Source organism: Electrophorus electricus, chromosome 9, assembly GCF_041902795.1.
Source record: "Electrophorus electricus isolate QZ-2024a chromosome 9, ASM4190279v1, whole genome shotgun sequence".
NCBI classification, from domain to species: domain Eukaryota; kingdom Metazoa; phylum Chordata; class Actinopteri; order Gymnotiformes; family Gymnotidae; genus Electrophorus; species Electrophorus electricus.
This window is the reverse complement of record NC_137505.1, coordinates 20,922,501-20,938,291: the sequence shown is the minus strand read 5'-3', so window position 1 is coordinate 20,938,291 and position 15,791 is coordinate 20,922,501. Positions and strand designations below refer to the sequence as shown.

The 15,791-nt window shown below is 43.8% G+C and overlaps 1 protein-coding gene across 4 annotated transcripts; it reads right to left on the bottom strand.

Moving 5' to 3' along the window:
- Positions 1-2,362: 2,362 nt before the first annotated feature.
- On the bottom strand, positions 2,363-10,278 carry creb1b (cAMP responsive element binding protein 1b). 4 transcript variants are annotated; one of them, XR_004775635.2, is made up of 9 exons: positions 10,128-10,278; positions 7,235-7,347; positions 6,475-6,621; positions 6,039-6,139; positions 5,810-5,949; positions 5,349-5,531; positions 4,900-5,053; positions 4,202-4,478; positions 3,950-4,089 (listed from the first exon to the last, which is right to left on the bottom strand). XR_004775635.2 is itself a non-coding variant. In XM_026995736.3 (8 exons), the coding sequence occupies exons 2-8, from the start codon at positions 7,337-7,339 to the stop codon at positions 3,945-3,947; spliced, it is 975 nt and encodes a 324-aa protein (XP_026851537.2). In that variant the 5' UTR covers positions 7,340-7,347; positions 10,128-10,278; the 3' UTR covers positions 2,363-3,944. The 4 variants fall into 4 exon arrangements, 2 of the variants coding, with proteins under 2 accessions (XP_026851537.2, XP_081576937.1); XM_026995736.3 differs by lacking the exon at positions 4,202-4,478 and having other exon boundaries at positions 2,363-4,089; XR_014125327.1 differs by lacking the exons at positions 3,950-4,089; positions 4,202-4,478; positions 4,900-5,053 and having other exon boundaries at positions 5,394-5,531; positions 5,672-5,949.
- Between the last annotated feature and the right edge of the window lie 5,513 nt (positions 10,279-15,791).

Below are 15,791 nucleotides of genomic sequence, written 5' to 3'. Positions count from 1 at the left end.
AGCTCAGCGCTGAGACCGCGGCCCGCCACAACCCATTGGTCGCTGTTTTTCTTTTTTCTTTTTTTTTATCTCCGTAGGTGGTGAATAAACGATGAGATGAGAGATAAACCGACCACAGCCCGTTTTAAACTTGTCCCACCGAGTCTGTTTGAGGATCCCCGTTATGCCCTCAGCCACACCGGCCAGTGTCGCGAGCCGTGCCCCGCCGCCGCCATCGGTTTCGGCCGATGCGATCCGGATCCGCCCACTTTAAAATTCTGTCAATGACTATTGGGCGTGTGACCACAACAAAACCGGGATCTTCGCCCTCATTGGCCAATAACTCTGCCACTTACAAAATGTAGGCGCCATTGGATAGATTCCTGTTGCTGGATATTTAATGTATAACCCAGCTCTCTTTTACACTACAGTCATTGGCGGTAGCTACAACTATAATTTATTTATTGTAAAAATAAGGTTATTTAAACTACTATGCAATGCATGCAATGCTAGCTGATCCTAACATTTCCTGTAGATTCAGTGATATATATATATATATATATATATATATATATATATATATATATATATATATATATATATATTTTTTATAAAAAAAGTTTTTAGTTAAAATTACATAAAGGAAGTTTTTAATATACTTTAATGAGTTCTCTGGTCAAAGTCTTTATTCTCTGCATTAATATGGTCATTAATGTTGTCATTTCCTTTTTGCAGAAGCTTTATTTGTAGTCCATGGCTACAAGGCACTGATGCAATATTGACCTCTCCCTGCCAATTATGATATGAGGGACTGAAAGAGTCCTAGATGTGATACCCTCGGACGTGCACGGCCGAGTTAAGCTTATATTTGTGTCCTAGATACATGTGAATGGTGTAAAATGTCACATTGCTTTTCGGGGTGGTAGATGTTGCCAGTCTGTGTTTTGTCAGGCCTGTGTGTGCTGGTTAATGATGCTTGACATTGCTTTGTACCTGATCTGATTTTACAGACAACACTGATGAAAAATTAAACGAGATTGGTAACTGAATTTAGGAAACCAACCAACCTTAACCTAATAAACAGGGGTGTACTGGACCATCAAGAGTTGTGAAATGTGAAATACAGTGACATTTTGCTCAAGTGAGAATTGTTTAAGGCATAATATGTTGCTAAGATTAGAGAACAGTAAAAATGAACCAAATCAAATCACAGCATATGGCCTGAATCAAAACTGAACAAAGAATTCCTAAAAACAAGGCTATTCATACATGTGTACAAAGATGTGATGCAAGAAGTGTAACTGTCTTTATAAGGTTATGGGCTATCAATCTTTTAAAGAGTTGTGTAATATCACACCTATTACATACTTAAAAGTTGCTCCTATCATTACTAGATAGTGTATATAGAAAGTGAGAGTGATGAATGGACTATATAAAGTAGGCATGTACAAAAATCAACAAAACACCCAAAATATTTCATCTAGAAACATCAGCTTTAATCCACAGCTAGAAAACATAAAAACATCGGTATCATCTTCTCATTACGTTATTACTACCTGTATGCATGGACACAGGTAACATTTTATGGTTGTAACTGTATGTCCAAATGTGCTAGTATTTCATCAGGTCAGGTGCACAGGTAATAAAGAGGTTTTACTGGCAAGAGGTGAAACCATTCCCAGCCCATAGTGAGCTCAGTTCATCTTCATCTGCAGGGACTGAACACATTTATCCAGAGGTGGTATAGCAGCCATAGATTAGGGGGCGGCTCAGAGTCAGGCACTCACCTTTCAGAAAAGAACAGGTCTTGGCAGAAGACATCAGGTCCAAGGTGCTCTGTGTCTATCTATGTGTGTGTTGCGTGAGCAGATTTGTACTCAGGAAACTTGCTGGCGAGAGAATAGTTCTCCAATACAGTGTGCTGGAGTTAAATCACACTGCAGAATGGCTGGTTGAAACCCAGCAATTTGGGAGTGCGTGGGAATGAGGAGTTAGACATTAGTAATAACCCTGGTGAAGTGTGAAGACCACCATAGAGATGCTATGCTTTAGGAGGGTTGATTCTTTGTGATCAGGCAGGTCTGATGTCTCTTTCCATTTAGTGTGCAAAAATCGAATATCCGGGCCTTTGATAATACACTTCTACATCACTGACAGTGACAACAACATTAATGTTTGGGTTGACAAACCCAAGAAGGGGTGATCTGTGCCAAATCAGAAGAATGCTGATGTTTTCGGTTAATTGCAATAAAAAAGAATTAACATGCTGTTTCAAACAGGAAAAACTTCACCTCACATTTAGGACAGTTAAATCATGACCCTAGGATGCAGGCCTGATTGGTAACGTACACACACACGCATACAAAGAATCAGACAACAACTGTTTACACACACTGTTTTTTTTTTATGAAATAGCTGCCAGAAATGCAACAGTCATGGTAGACTAATGACATATTTGTACCCTCTATTTATGTGTTGATGCATCAAATACAGACATCAAATCCATATCCATTGTGACATAATGCAAAAAACCATAGAGATATCAAAGTTAAAAATGATATACAAAACAATTTTAAACATGCTGCAATGCCAAAGAGATATTAATACTCATTATACAGGTTAAGAAAAAAACCTCCACAATTAATTCAAACGATTTAAAGTTGAATCATGAAATAAAATTTAAAAAGTCAATGAAATGTAAAAATATTAACCATATTTTACCATATCCTTAGGGAATCACTTCTCGTTATTTTGTGACATGTTAATTTTGGGCGCCAAATGCCTAACATAAGCCCAACAGACGACTTTAGGGCTGATAATTATTGTGGCAGGGCACCAGAAGCAGGGCAGGCCAGATCCACCCCCACCTCGCAACAACTCTGATTCTGGCCATGTTCAGTGCTGCCAACGTTTCTGGATCCTCTGAACATTTCATTAGGGAACCACGTACAGGAGAATCTGATCGGTTTGTATTAGTGCACACAAACGCCACCTCACATAAAGCACTTCACAGTCAACCCCTTGGACATTCGCAAAAAGGGTCTGGCTCACAAAGGCAGAGTTGGCTATAAAATGTTAAGCTATTTTCGAGTGTGCCTGGAAATCAGGATAACTGGTGCTGGAACACCAGCACACATTCAATACTAGTGGTGATGATAAGATTGTTGGGGCAGTGGATTCAGATACTATTGGCAGGAACAAAATACAATCATTAATCAAACACAAAATGTACACGGCTAGAATAACGTCATACAGATAATACTTATATCTTCATTTATAAATGCCTTATATTCTCTAAATCTATTTTTGTACAGTTATAGTTTACGAGGCATTGAAAGTAAATTTACCAACATTTATGGTAGACATGAAAGAAGGTTATTAAAAAAACAAAACAAGCAAAACAGGATAACTCAAGTATTTGACACCAAATATTAATAACAGTCGGACAAATATAGTTGTAACTCTGACACATCGGAAAAAAAGATCTTTTCCCATTTAAGATGAGATTTTTCCGACTTACTCCACTTAGAGTTGATTCGATAATTTAAATAGCACTGAGTTGCTTACACCTCTTAAAATATATTTGTTTAACAAATTTAGATTTAACAAATTCCTTTCCATGCTCACCAAGTCAAACCACCGAGCCAGCATGTCAGAAACAACACATTTCCCAACAAGCCTGGTGAGCTAAGTAAGGGGGAACTCCTCCATCGTAGCCTTGTAACGCTTTCAGCCAATTCCTCCGTCGTGACGCCATCCATTGGTGCTGATGAGATTTTAAACAAGGGGTGCGTGTCCCTGCATGTTCTTGTGTTCCTCCAGGCAGTCTGAAGCATTTTGTTTGTTTGTTTTTAAGAAAAAGTACATTTAGAAAACATGCGTGTCGGTCCAGGGAGAGCTCAGAAAGTCTCTACATATATCCGTGTGGGTCCACCGAGATGGAGGATGAAACATGGGAGAGGTTGTTACTCAGATTTATGACAGTATAGGTCTTTCAGGGCTTTGAGCTCCTCGATGAGAGTTTTGTTCTGGTTCTCCAAAACAGCGACACGATTTTCCAGACACTTGACGTATTCCTTCTTCTTCCGACGGCATTCACGAGCAGCCTCCCTGGGGAGAGAGATGGAGCTCTTAACCACTCTGAGCTGGTTCTGTCCACTCTGTCAGAATCGGCTGCTATTATTGGCAGTTCTCCCAACAAACACTTTGCTTATATACTCACCGATCCCCTCTAAGGAACACCTGCTTTTAAAGCATTACCGTGCAGGTCTACAGTTAAAACTCTACAAGTCATGCACAATTTATGTTTATCATCCATCTGGAGCCTTTTCAGTGGTCGGTTTTTGACCACAAAACTGCGGCTGGCTGGACAGACCGCTCTTCACCGAGCAGAGACACGGACACGTTCACACGGTCTGGCGGACCTGCAGCAGCTTAGCTCAGACTACCCTGGTCACAGTCACTGCTGTGTTGAGTGCAGCTCACATGCCAAATGACACCTGGTCAGTCGTGGCCAGGGAGTGGAGGTACACGGTGGGAAGAAATAAACAAACAAACAAACAAAAAAAGTGGCTGGTGAGTGAATTCGCCCGCGTGTAAATATACATTTTAAAACCCACACTCTCAGATGGCACTTCAAGGGGCTTTTGAAATGTCTGGTATTAAGCTATTATGCAGTCTAATCATGTATTATTATTATTATTATTATTATTGACAACAGCAAAAAATGTATATAGCACCGTGGTTATATTCAAGGTTGCTTTACTCTATATTAGGACTAGAACCAAAAAGTTAAAAGGCGATTTGTTTTCGTCTGTGATGTGAACCCTGGCAGCCAGGAACAGCCAGAGAGATAACGTGGGCCAGAATTCCCGCGTACGCCGCTTGCTGACAGGCCTCACCCGGTCCTGGTGTCCTCACCTGTTCTTCATGAGCCGCACCTCCCTCTTGCGTGTGGCTTCTTCAGCGCTTCCCTGGTTGGGAAGGGCAGGCGATGACGCCATGACCACGCCCGGAGCGATGGTGCTCGCTGGCGCAGTGCGGATCTGGTACGCCTGAACGTCTCCCGAGGCGGCTGGGGACAGCAGAACAGCTCAGGTTTCATATGTAGACTGGAGTTTTTCACCATATGAACAACCTATGAGCTGAACTAAAGTACTGGTGGATCAAATCAAAGCTCACTGCTTGGTGTTGCAAGCACCTTGATCTACGTGCTCTACCAGTTACTATATCTGTGACAATGTGCTGGCCTGAATGTCCATGTTCCATAGCTGCCGTTCATGAACTGTTGCAAACTGAAATGTTAATACAATGGCACTCGGTGTAAGTACGTTTAACGTTCATTCAAGTTTCCCACTACAGCAGCTAACCTTGCACCACCACCTGGTTGCTAGGGACCAGGATCTGCTGCCCGTCGCTGGTCTGGGCGTACTGCAGGATGGTGGTGCCCGGCTGGGCGGCCGCCGCGTTGGTCATGGTGAGGGTCTGCAGCCCCTGCACGCCGTCCGTGCCGTTATTGGCCAGCTGGATGGCACCACCCTGCGTGATAGCAACTGGAAGATGCAGGAAGGTGAAGATTCAGATGTGGCGTCCTGAACTGAGAGTGGGACTTCCACTCTTTAATATTTGCAAATTTGGAGATGATGTTGTTGGGGTTTTTTTTTTTTTAAAAAGGAGAAGAAAGAGAATTTACCATCTTAAAAACTCTTCAGTTTAACGTCTCACCTTGCAAATAAAAAAATCCAATATACTCATGCACATCAAAGTGCTTCTAAGAGTTTTAGCAGAAATAATGTTCAAATTGCATTCCTCCACTGTGACTGAAACATACTGTACTGGCCACTGCTGGTCTGGTAAATGGGAGTCGGCACAGTAACGGTTGTGATGGCAGGCGCCGCGTCTTCCTCGGACTTCTCCTCTTCGATTCGCGGCACTCCTGGGGCGTCCGACGACAAGTCGTTCAGGATCTTCCTGTGCGGCCCCGGGAAGGAAGATAGCATTTAGGTTTTCGACAGACACCGGTGCCATTCAACACAGAGGAGACGTACTCCTGCACGCACCTGTAAGACGGACGTCTGGAGAGGATCTCCCTGCGCTTCTGAGAGTCAGTCACGCTGTCCACAGACCCCTGCGAGTCCTCACTCTCTGCTACTGTAGAAATCTGATCAACAGAATGCTCAAATCTTCAAGGTACAGACACTTAGCACTTCACTAGTAGGCTTGAAAGAATACTTCACATGACAATGCTAATAATACGCATTTAAAAAAATGGCAGGAGAAAGCTAACATAGCGTAAAAAGTCATTCTAATTGCTCCAAGTAGCTTTCCAGCAGGTTTAGCAAAGAAAATGTTTCTGATGGGTGCATTATAATACTATGTGCCCTGGATCCCAAAACCAGACCAGCTTGTGATCAAAACAAAGAAGATGGAAAATGGATCGCGTTGGACCTCGTTTGTGGATATTTTCGAGATGCTTGACTGACAGAGGTGACCGACCTGGACTGTCTGCACCTGCGGGGACTGGATGACAGAGGGCTGGGCTGCCTGTATCACCCCGTGTACCTGCACCGTCTGGCCGTTGGGCAGCTGCACCAGGGTGACCGTGGGCCCAGTAGTGGTGGTATGTCCTGCACCCACCGTCACCTGCGTGGAAAGCATGCGGGACATAAAAGAAACAAGTAAGTCTAATACAGGTTGAGCCTCATAAGTGACACTTGGATTTAAACTTTTATTTTTTTTAATTCTGATGGACACTACAAATGTCTTACATTTTCTGTAATGTAAATGGTACTGGGTCTCCAATACTTCAGCTTTCAGTCATAAATTTCTAGTCACTACTGTGTGTGAACATTGCCTGGCAGCAGTGAACTGGAGTCAGCCAAACATTCTTCTGATGTAAGTTCATTCTCATTCCTTAGTGAATTACACAGAAACCACAGACATGCTTCTGTATCAACTTTTTGTGCAAGCTGATTCACTAACAGTGAGCCAATCTGCTTCAGATGCACACCGCCGTAGAAGTGCTCGTCCAGATACTGTGTCTGAAATCAAAACTAGAGTTTCAGCTATGCACAGTTACAGCCTATTACGCTACATATTACAGCGAGGCACTAACCAACATAAGGGCTGTCTGGAACTGCGCAGCTACACATCATCTAGAGCACTTGACAAGGGTTTCACATGAAGATGTGTGTGTGTGCGTGCGTGCAGAACCTCTCTGCAAAACAAGACAGTATGAACCCATGCACCCGGTTACCTGGGCGAGCGTGGCGATCTGAGCCTGGGTGATATGCTGCGTCTCAGTCTCAGCCACGGCTGTGTCTGCACCCTGCTGGGCCTCGGTTCCTGACTCCATGGTCATTGAGTTAGCTGCAAAAACATTGGAGCCCTTTTTACAACACATTATTACTGAGCCGGGGAGGAGGGGGCGGGGGGGTGACATCACCGGAAAGAAATTTGGTATTTAAGTGACCAAAGTTTCATTTGTAGTTGTTTGAAGCCATTTTAGGGATAGGCTTGATGGGTAGACCATTTTGTTTTTAACAGGCGGTGTGCAGGCTAACTTTTCTCTCACATATATCTGAAGAAGATTCCAGGGAGTAATTACAGTGAACTGTACTTAAAACTTTAGAGGTAGTAAAAATTGCAGTGCAGTTCACAAGCTTTCCAGAGGGAAAAAAAAGACATGGTCCTTCATTAGCTGTATAAGCAAAGCACTTCTGAAATCCTAGTTCTAGTTCTTCTTCTAGTGTTTAATGTAGAACACTAACACCAAGGTCGTCCCACTGGGGTGGAGGGCACTTGGAGCTGTGACCCCTAAGCTGGATGACTGGCTGGAACTGTGAGCCACAAACTCTCAGGCATCTGATAGGCCCAAGTGTGAGGGGAAAAAAAAATATGACCACCCACTGGTGAGACAGGAATGTATACATGAATGGCTCCAGTACAGCAACTATTTACAAGGCAATTATATTGTATCTGATGTTTTATGTAATCTAGATTATTTATACATTTATTATTTATACATAGCAAATGCTATGCCATTTTAGATTTGAACATGCAGATTTTGGTATCCACAGGGGTTCTGGAACCAATATCCCGCAGATACTGAGAGCTGACTGTGGGTGAGTGTGCACATATACAGACAGACAGAGCCTGGTTTCCTGGAATGCTACACGTTCTACGTGGATTGCTACAAACACTTCCAACTGCCTACCATCGTTAAACACGTCATCCACAAAACGTTGGACTTTTCAGAGTTCTCGTTTCTTCCTTCCTGCCTCTAGAGAGACAGAAGCTCTGGGGTTGAATGTAGAGGGGCTCGTCGTCCCATGGAAGTTCAAATTGTAAAGGCAGTTTTGTGTGTATAAAGCGTTTATGAGAGGGAATGAGCCTGATATACATCAACACACAAATCAGAACAAAGGCCATTTGAATAAGCACTATTTGACTTCTGGGTGTAGTATATAAAGGATTGTCAGTGTTCCCATATACTAGCTCTGTGTGTGGCTACAATTAGATCATCCGTCATTTAATCAGAAACCTGCTGAGGACAGCACCATTCTTGGAAAAGGTGCGGCTGTTGACCTCTGTGAACCTGATAGCAGGTATTTTGGTCAGTCACAGAAAGACTGTTACTGTTACTGCATGTGAACAGTGCAAACATTAGCTGAACAAACTATTGTTGACAAATATTTTGCCAGTGTGGTAAAATTAAAGGAACATTTTTAAGTCATTTTACCACCAAAAAGTAGCAAACAGTATTCATGAAAGTGATTATTATTTGTACATTTTTCTATAAAGTGCAGTTCACATGAGATGATGAATGAAATTGCTTTGTAGTCCTCAAAGGAAACAATTTATTATTTATCCATGTGGATGCAGCCATGTCTGAAATAGGGGCAGTGCTTGACTTGTAGTTGGAAGGTTGCCAGTTCAAGTCCCACCACTGCCAAGTTGCCACTGTTGGGCCCCTGAGCAAGTCCCACCTTTTCTGCTCAAGTTGTGCTCAGTCATAATTGTAAGTCGCTTTGGATAAAAGTGTCAGCTAAATGCCATAAATGTAAAATAGATTTAGTACAGAATCTCTGATTCATATTGGGAAGAATAATCATAGGATAAAATGACTTATTGCTCCTTTAAGTCTACAACCCAATGAAGGGACCATCTACAAAGCAGAGTACAAATGTACTAAACGAATGTTCTAACCAACTGGAACCTTGTGTGAACTTCAGAAACGTTCATGATTGCAATCTTAAGCTAGATCTTGACTCAGCTGTCCAGAAAATCTCATTGTTTGTGTTACACCTGTTAAATCTAACATTTAATTCAAGTCTGGTAAGTGTCCACACGGAACACATGAAACAACATCTGACGTCTTCCACAATAACTAGTTGGTAATGGAACATCACATTTTAAAATACCATATTAAATGCTAATGTAAGTTTTAATGCAAGCAGGGTATCAGAGCAAGACATTAAGGCAAGTGTATTTGCTTCTGCCACTTCCTGTGCATAGCATGTATTTGCTGTAGCTAGCGATGTGAGCCGGCATCCGTCTTCTTTTAAGACATTTTGACTCGTTTAAACCATTACTGAGCAAATCTACTTTTTTTGGTTGCGCGCACCAGTGTGGATCTGGTCAGCTGCATGCTGCTTATTGCACTGCATTTTGCACCATGCAAGAACACTGGAAGCTTACTGTTTATAATGCAACTAGTTAAGAATAAATCGCATTTCTGGTTAGTAGAAAAAAGTCCCACGCCACAGGAGCAAATAAAAAGGTATATTTAGCTATGTGACTGAAGTACAGAAAGCCTGCTGGCTCCGGTGGCCGAATATAGCTCGGGTGAAGGAGGACGCTTGCACCCGGAGATGACACGACGAGGTCGGACACTGACGTTACATCAGAAACCGCGTGATTGAACCGACATTTCTCTCCATGTCCCCCCGGGCGAGCACGCACGCAGATCCCGTGTCTAGCGCCCGGAGCCTCCCCACCCTCCGTGCATGCACGGCCGCCCGCCCGCCTGCAACAACCCCGCCGCCATGATCTCTTTGTTTCCCAACCCGACCGGGGTTCGGTCTGATTTTGGGGACGTGCCCGGTCTTCCTCTCCTTCCCCTCCCCAGGACGCTCGTCTTCTCTTACCGATACAGACTCCTTCCGTCACTCCCGAGCCCGCGGAGCTCCACTTTTATTCGGGCCGACACGTAAGAGGCCGCGTCAGGCTACACCTCCGTCGCGTCACCGAGAACAACAACGCGGAGAGCGAAGGGGACGAAAAGCCGAGCGGCGGTAGCGGCGCGGCCGAGAGCGGCCGAAGCGTTGCCGGAACTCGGCGAAGTTTACCGAACTAAACTCGATCGTTGGCGAAACACTACGAAGTTAGACGGGTGTAGAAAAATAACATACATTTAAATACATTCTTTTGCTCTTTTAGCTATAGTACTTATCTTAGTATAGTACTTAGCTATAGTCATCCAAATAACGTGCCCATCACCAACTTTTGTTTGATATTGTTTTTCCAAATTGTCTGTGGGCAATGCTTTTTAAAATCGTTAAAAGCACGATCAGGTTCCTAATTAGAAAATAAAGTCCAGAGAAATCAGTAATAATAAATGTAGATCAGGTAAAAAGATTTGTCTAAACTTTTACAAATACATCCAGTAATTAAATATCACGCATTTTATTTTATGTGATAGTTTAAAATATCACATAAAGAGGCCCATCTTCAGCTAAATCCCAGTTAAATTTTAGGGGAAACTATCCATAATTATAATATGGATTATAATTCTAATTATAATATGGATATCCCCCCCATTGGTGATTACTCCTGTTTTTCGAAGGTTACTTAAACCCAAGATGTTCTGCTGAAGACAGCGGAGGGCAGCATTTAACCTCTCCTTGAGGTGTGGGGGACTTGGCTGTGGAACCAGTTCCTCAGGTTTGTGATCTTACTATATCTTGTTCGTCCTGAAGATGGCACCATACACATGGTGTGAGCACAGCTTTGAACCCAGTCACCTCTCCCACTGAATAGATTTGGCTGTGGGTGTGTGAGATTTTTTTTTTTTTTTTTTCATGGCAATCCTTTTTATAATCCTCTAGATGCCAGTTTGGTGTGTTTTATCTGTTTAATAGCGCTTCACTGCTACAACCCATAAAACCTGCTTTTTATTGTGACATGAACCACATTGTTTGGGGAATTGACCCTGTCTTGTTAATGAACAGCCGCGAATTTGTGCCTGGTGGAAATCTTCAGGGGAAAGTGACAGATTTGTCCAATATGTGAAATTATCTTTACGACAGTGGCTTGGCTGATGGTGTAAAGTGAAGCTGGAGGGAAACTTGTACACTATATGATAAAATCAATATTAGCTTTTGGTCTATTATCATAAAAAACATAACGTCTATGGTCCAATTGCCTGCAAATGGAAACCTTCAGGTGCATACTCACACTGATGCAGTGAAGACAAAAGCAGGGAATTTTATATTAAAAATATAAATATGTCTAAAGGAAGGCACGGACGCCATAGTTACATGCCGGTACGCCGACTCGGTGTCTTTGCTCCGAGACCATGTATGTGTGTGTCTTCCATTTTTTTGTTTTGAGTTCTGAGATTGACCTTGAGAAGGGGAAGCACAATGCATAGTTGGCCATGGACCCCCCCCCCCCCACACACACACACCCCACACACACACACACCCTTTCTCACTCTCTCCCCTCTCTCCCTCTGTTTCTTTTTCTGTGCCTCTCTCTCTTTCTCACTTTCTATCTCTCTCTTTCGCACCCTCCTCTAAACTCCCACTGTCCTCTTTCCCTTGGGTAAGAGTCTTTTCAATGCAGCAAGCTTGCAAGTCACCAAATGTAGTTCATCGCATGTTTCTAAGAAGGGGAAAAAAAGCTTTCCTCATTCGTGTGATACGAGAGAAGCTCGAGGCTTTCCATGGAGGCAGGGTGTTCTAGGGACTGTAATAAATCATTCACATCTGATTTTTGCATCGGACGAACATTTACAACTAACCTCTGTGATCATTCCCAAATTCGATTTACATCTTATAAATTTTTCCTTATGATATCCAGGACATTATGGAAGTGCGGCTCCATAGAGGAAATTGCATATGTTTCTTTTTCTTCCATGATTTCAATATAACTCTATATCTAGAAGCATATTTTAGATTCTGGATGTAAAGCAGGAGGTCTTCTATTGGAGCGACATTCCAAACTATCTAAAGTTAACAAAGACAGATGACAGCTCAGGATGTGCACGAGAAATTTTTTTCGATGGATCAAATAACTTGCCATATTATTCAATATCCAATGAGGAAACGGAGAAGAGAGATGGCAGTTGCAATTAAATATTGATTAGTACCAAAGACTGAGCTTAAACATTTAGTTTTGTTACAATATTGTATTTTCTGCTACTGTTGTAAGTTGTTCTTTCAAATTGATGATCTTATTGATAAAAAGGGCTGTAATATTTCAAAAACGTTTGTAGACTGGAGGAAGGGCCTCAAATCACAACATGGCATGAGCATTTTCGCCTTTCTGTTGCGAGACGATGGCGGCTGAGAGGTTTTCATTGCATCAGTGACTACTGCAAGGCTACGGAAAAGCTCAGGTCCAAAAGCTGTTTGTCTTACTCTGTCTTCCTGCTCGGTTCATTCGGCAGCATGCTGATGGCTCCAGTCTCACAGCTAGAGTGAACGCCGCGGCTTTATTGATGCGTGGGCTCAAAGTCTGCCTAGCTGCTCACTGGAGCTCTTCTCACTTCTCATATTGTGTTGTTCCTTATTATAGACATCAGAAGAGCAAGAACAACCGAAAGAGATACTGTAGACTGAGACTTAGTACTCACTTGGGGAATTAGATTGGATCTGGACTTTTTTTTGTGTGTGTGTTACATAGATCCAGCAGAAAACATCTTTGCTGCCTGGTTGACAGACTGATATTAAGTGACTCTCTGCCATTACCTTGAACACCCAGTAGATAAAATATGTTGCTTTGGAAGTGTTGCATAACCCAGGCCATGTAGGATTGGTCTTGCTTTTCTTCTCTGAGACAGCAGCTCTGATACAGTGCAGCGTCTATGGACCCTCTCTAACCTCATCTCTATAGCTGGTCTGTGTCAGAGAGACGAGGAGTACACCGAGGTAGGCGTTTTAATAAACTAGCAATAAAAAGCTCGGTGACTGGGGATCTTTGACATCTCCATCTCCTGCTACGGCGCTCTCTGGCTGATCCTAATATCACCGTCATGACTGGTGGTGTGTGTGTGTGTGTGTGTACAGCAGCTACAGTAGGTGTGCGTTGGGGGGATGGGAGCTCCGCCCACTGAAGGTTTCTATTTTTTGCCACAGCTCCAGAGGAGGCAGCATGGAAATGCGATGGCTGCATAATGCATGGCCCTCGCGGAGGAGCCGCAGGACGTTACACAAGCAGGTGCCGTCTCAGGACCTAACCCATTGCACGCTGCAGCCGCCAGCCCGGGGAGCCATGCCTCCCCTTCCAGCGATGTCCGCAGACGAACTCTGGGTGTGGCCCCGGGGCTCGGGGTCGGGTCGGCTGCTGGCGTCTCAGAAGGCTTGGCGGATGAAGAGCACGGCACTCTTTTTCTCCGCCGTCGACAAAATCCGCAGTGGTTTTTAGGGTAGCGTCTTGAATAACCCAGACCGGTGGGGAGGCGGGGATTGTGCCCTGTGTTTAACAGTGAGTTATGGGAGTGATCCAGAATAAAGCATTCATACGCCCGCAGAAAATGCAGGACCATTAGTATTCTCTGATGAGATGCAGCGGGTTCTGCACTGCTAGCTTCGTCTGGCCCCATCCGAAGCTATTTGGATCGTGGCAGTTAATCTGTATCAATGCCAGCAGCTGAATTTAATTGTGCTCTGTGTCGGTGTGGAAGAATTGACCCAGAAACCACTGTTTGTGAGGCTGTATCTCGGAATCGGCAGTCAATGGCTATTTTTATACTGGAGCAGACACAGGAAAGGGGGGTGGAGTATGTGGATGAGAGTAACTCCAGACCCGAACACATGCGTGGGAAGGTTAGCAATCGCGCTGTAGGTGGATGTTGCCCATTAGGCAAGTGCGATGTCAGGCTTGGGCCAATCAGAGGCTCAGTCTTAAGACTCGGAGGGAGGGACTCCCTTTAAATAGGTGGAAAGGGGATATCCTTTGCCCAGAGCAGAGGTCAGCAAATCCAAATGCCGGGAATGTCAGGAATCCAAATGGCCCCAACATGCCTGCTGTTCTGCTGGACTAGCATCCTCCTGTGGCATGCCTAGGCATTTTTGTCCGGATATATATGTATTTATGTGCCTCGGCACCCCAGGTTGTGGGCTTGTGTGATCCTGGTGCACCAGTGTGTTTATGTTCTCCGCTCGGTATAGACATGAATTTGCGCGGCTCCCTGCCGTCTTGCGACCTTGGAATGGATGTGTCTTTCATGTCACGAACACTTGGACCTGGAGGGATTTGAATAGGAAATTTTTGCCATTCTCTTGGCGACGCCCGCTTGAAATCCGCCCCCGTTATTTCTCGCCGCAGCTGACAGAATTGTCAGATATTCCGCGGCGTGCGCTGCGTGCACAGAGCTCCTTGAAAACCCACAGCATTTATAAGAAATGTAACCGTCACAGATTATATAAAAACACGCATGAATAAAAGACCAGCCTCATGTACCACAATGACACGGCAAAGGGCAAATGAAAAATCCAAGATTCCCATTGACACCGGCTAACAGGTATCAGTTGTGGAATTCTAAACCCAGATTACTCCTGTAATTGGTTTGTGGGGTTTGTAGTACTGCGTAAATAGAGCAGTGCCTGGAGCGGATGGGCTGGTGACCTATTAGGGGGTTGGCCTCCTTGCTGATTGGGTTTTAATTACCGCAGCTTTGCTTGACACTTTGCCAATAATTGGAAATATTCAGTCCCTTCTCCTGCTTTGGGTCTGAAGTGAAAGAATACATTAGAGTCAACAATGAAGCGAGAGGAGGGTGACCTTCAGAGAGGAGCTGGGCAGGGTGTTTTGGCCATGTGCTCTGATTATTCATTAAAAATCTCATTTACAAGACAGCTGGACTGAAGGTTTTGCGTTTGGAGAATCACAGATCGCAAACGGCCACTTTGGTTGTTGCAGGTTTCCCGTCCGCTGCATTCTAAAGCGGATATGCAGCGCTTTCCGAAGGCACCTAGGCCTGCTTCCCACAAGGCTTTGTGCTGGAGAGGACCTTATGAATGACACTAATAGTTTAGCATATGGCACATTACTGCATGGTTTGCCTATTATTACTGCTGCGCTGGGTAGTGCGTTATGAATAAATTGTGCCATATGGACTGCCTATATCCATGGCAATATACTTGCATTATCCAGTTAATCATTGTTCATCTTTAATTGGAAGCAAACAGTGCAGCTTCTCACATCTTAAGGCTTCGATTTTGCTCGTGGCTTAAAGCATTATGTACCTGATGATATTCCTTTTGCCGATTTGATACACGATATGCTACATCGAGTATCAGTCTCCTGAAATCTCCCAGTGATGGAAGTCTTAATCCGATTCATTACCGTCTCCATCCCCCGACTCTGCTAATGCACACTTAGCGCTGCAGCTAATTCAATCAAGGTTGCTTTAGCTTCATAGCAGAGTTGCATTCAGCTCAAGGTTTCTAGCGGAAACCATCGAGCAGAAACTCGCTTTCAGTGGACCGTGACGTCAATGTGTGAGGATTCTCTACAGCCAACTGGCTTTTTTTAAAATTGTTTTTGTTTTTTTTTAATGTTATTTAACAATGCCATGCAAAGTG

Excerpts from the sequence above, each read along its gene's own strand:
- creb1b (XM_026995736.3), bottom strand. The coding sequence starts at position 7,339 with ATGACCATGGAGTCAGGAACCGAGGCCCAGCAGGGTGCAGACACAGCC. Across the intron at positions 6,622-7,234 it reads AGATCGCCACGCTCGCCCAG|GTGACGGTGGGTGCAGGACA; the intron begins GTAACCGGGTGC and ends CTTTCCACGCAG. Across the intron at positions 6,140-6,474 it reads CGCAGGTGCAGACAGTCCAG|ATTTCTACAGTAGCAGAGAG; the intron begins GTCGGTCACCTC and ends TCTGTTGATCAG.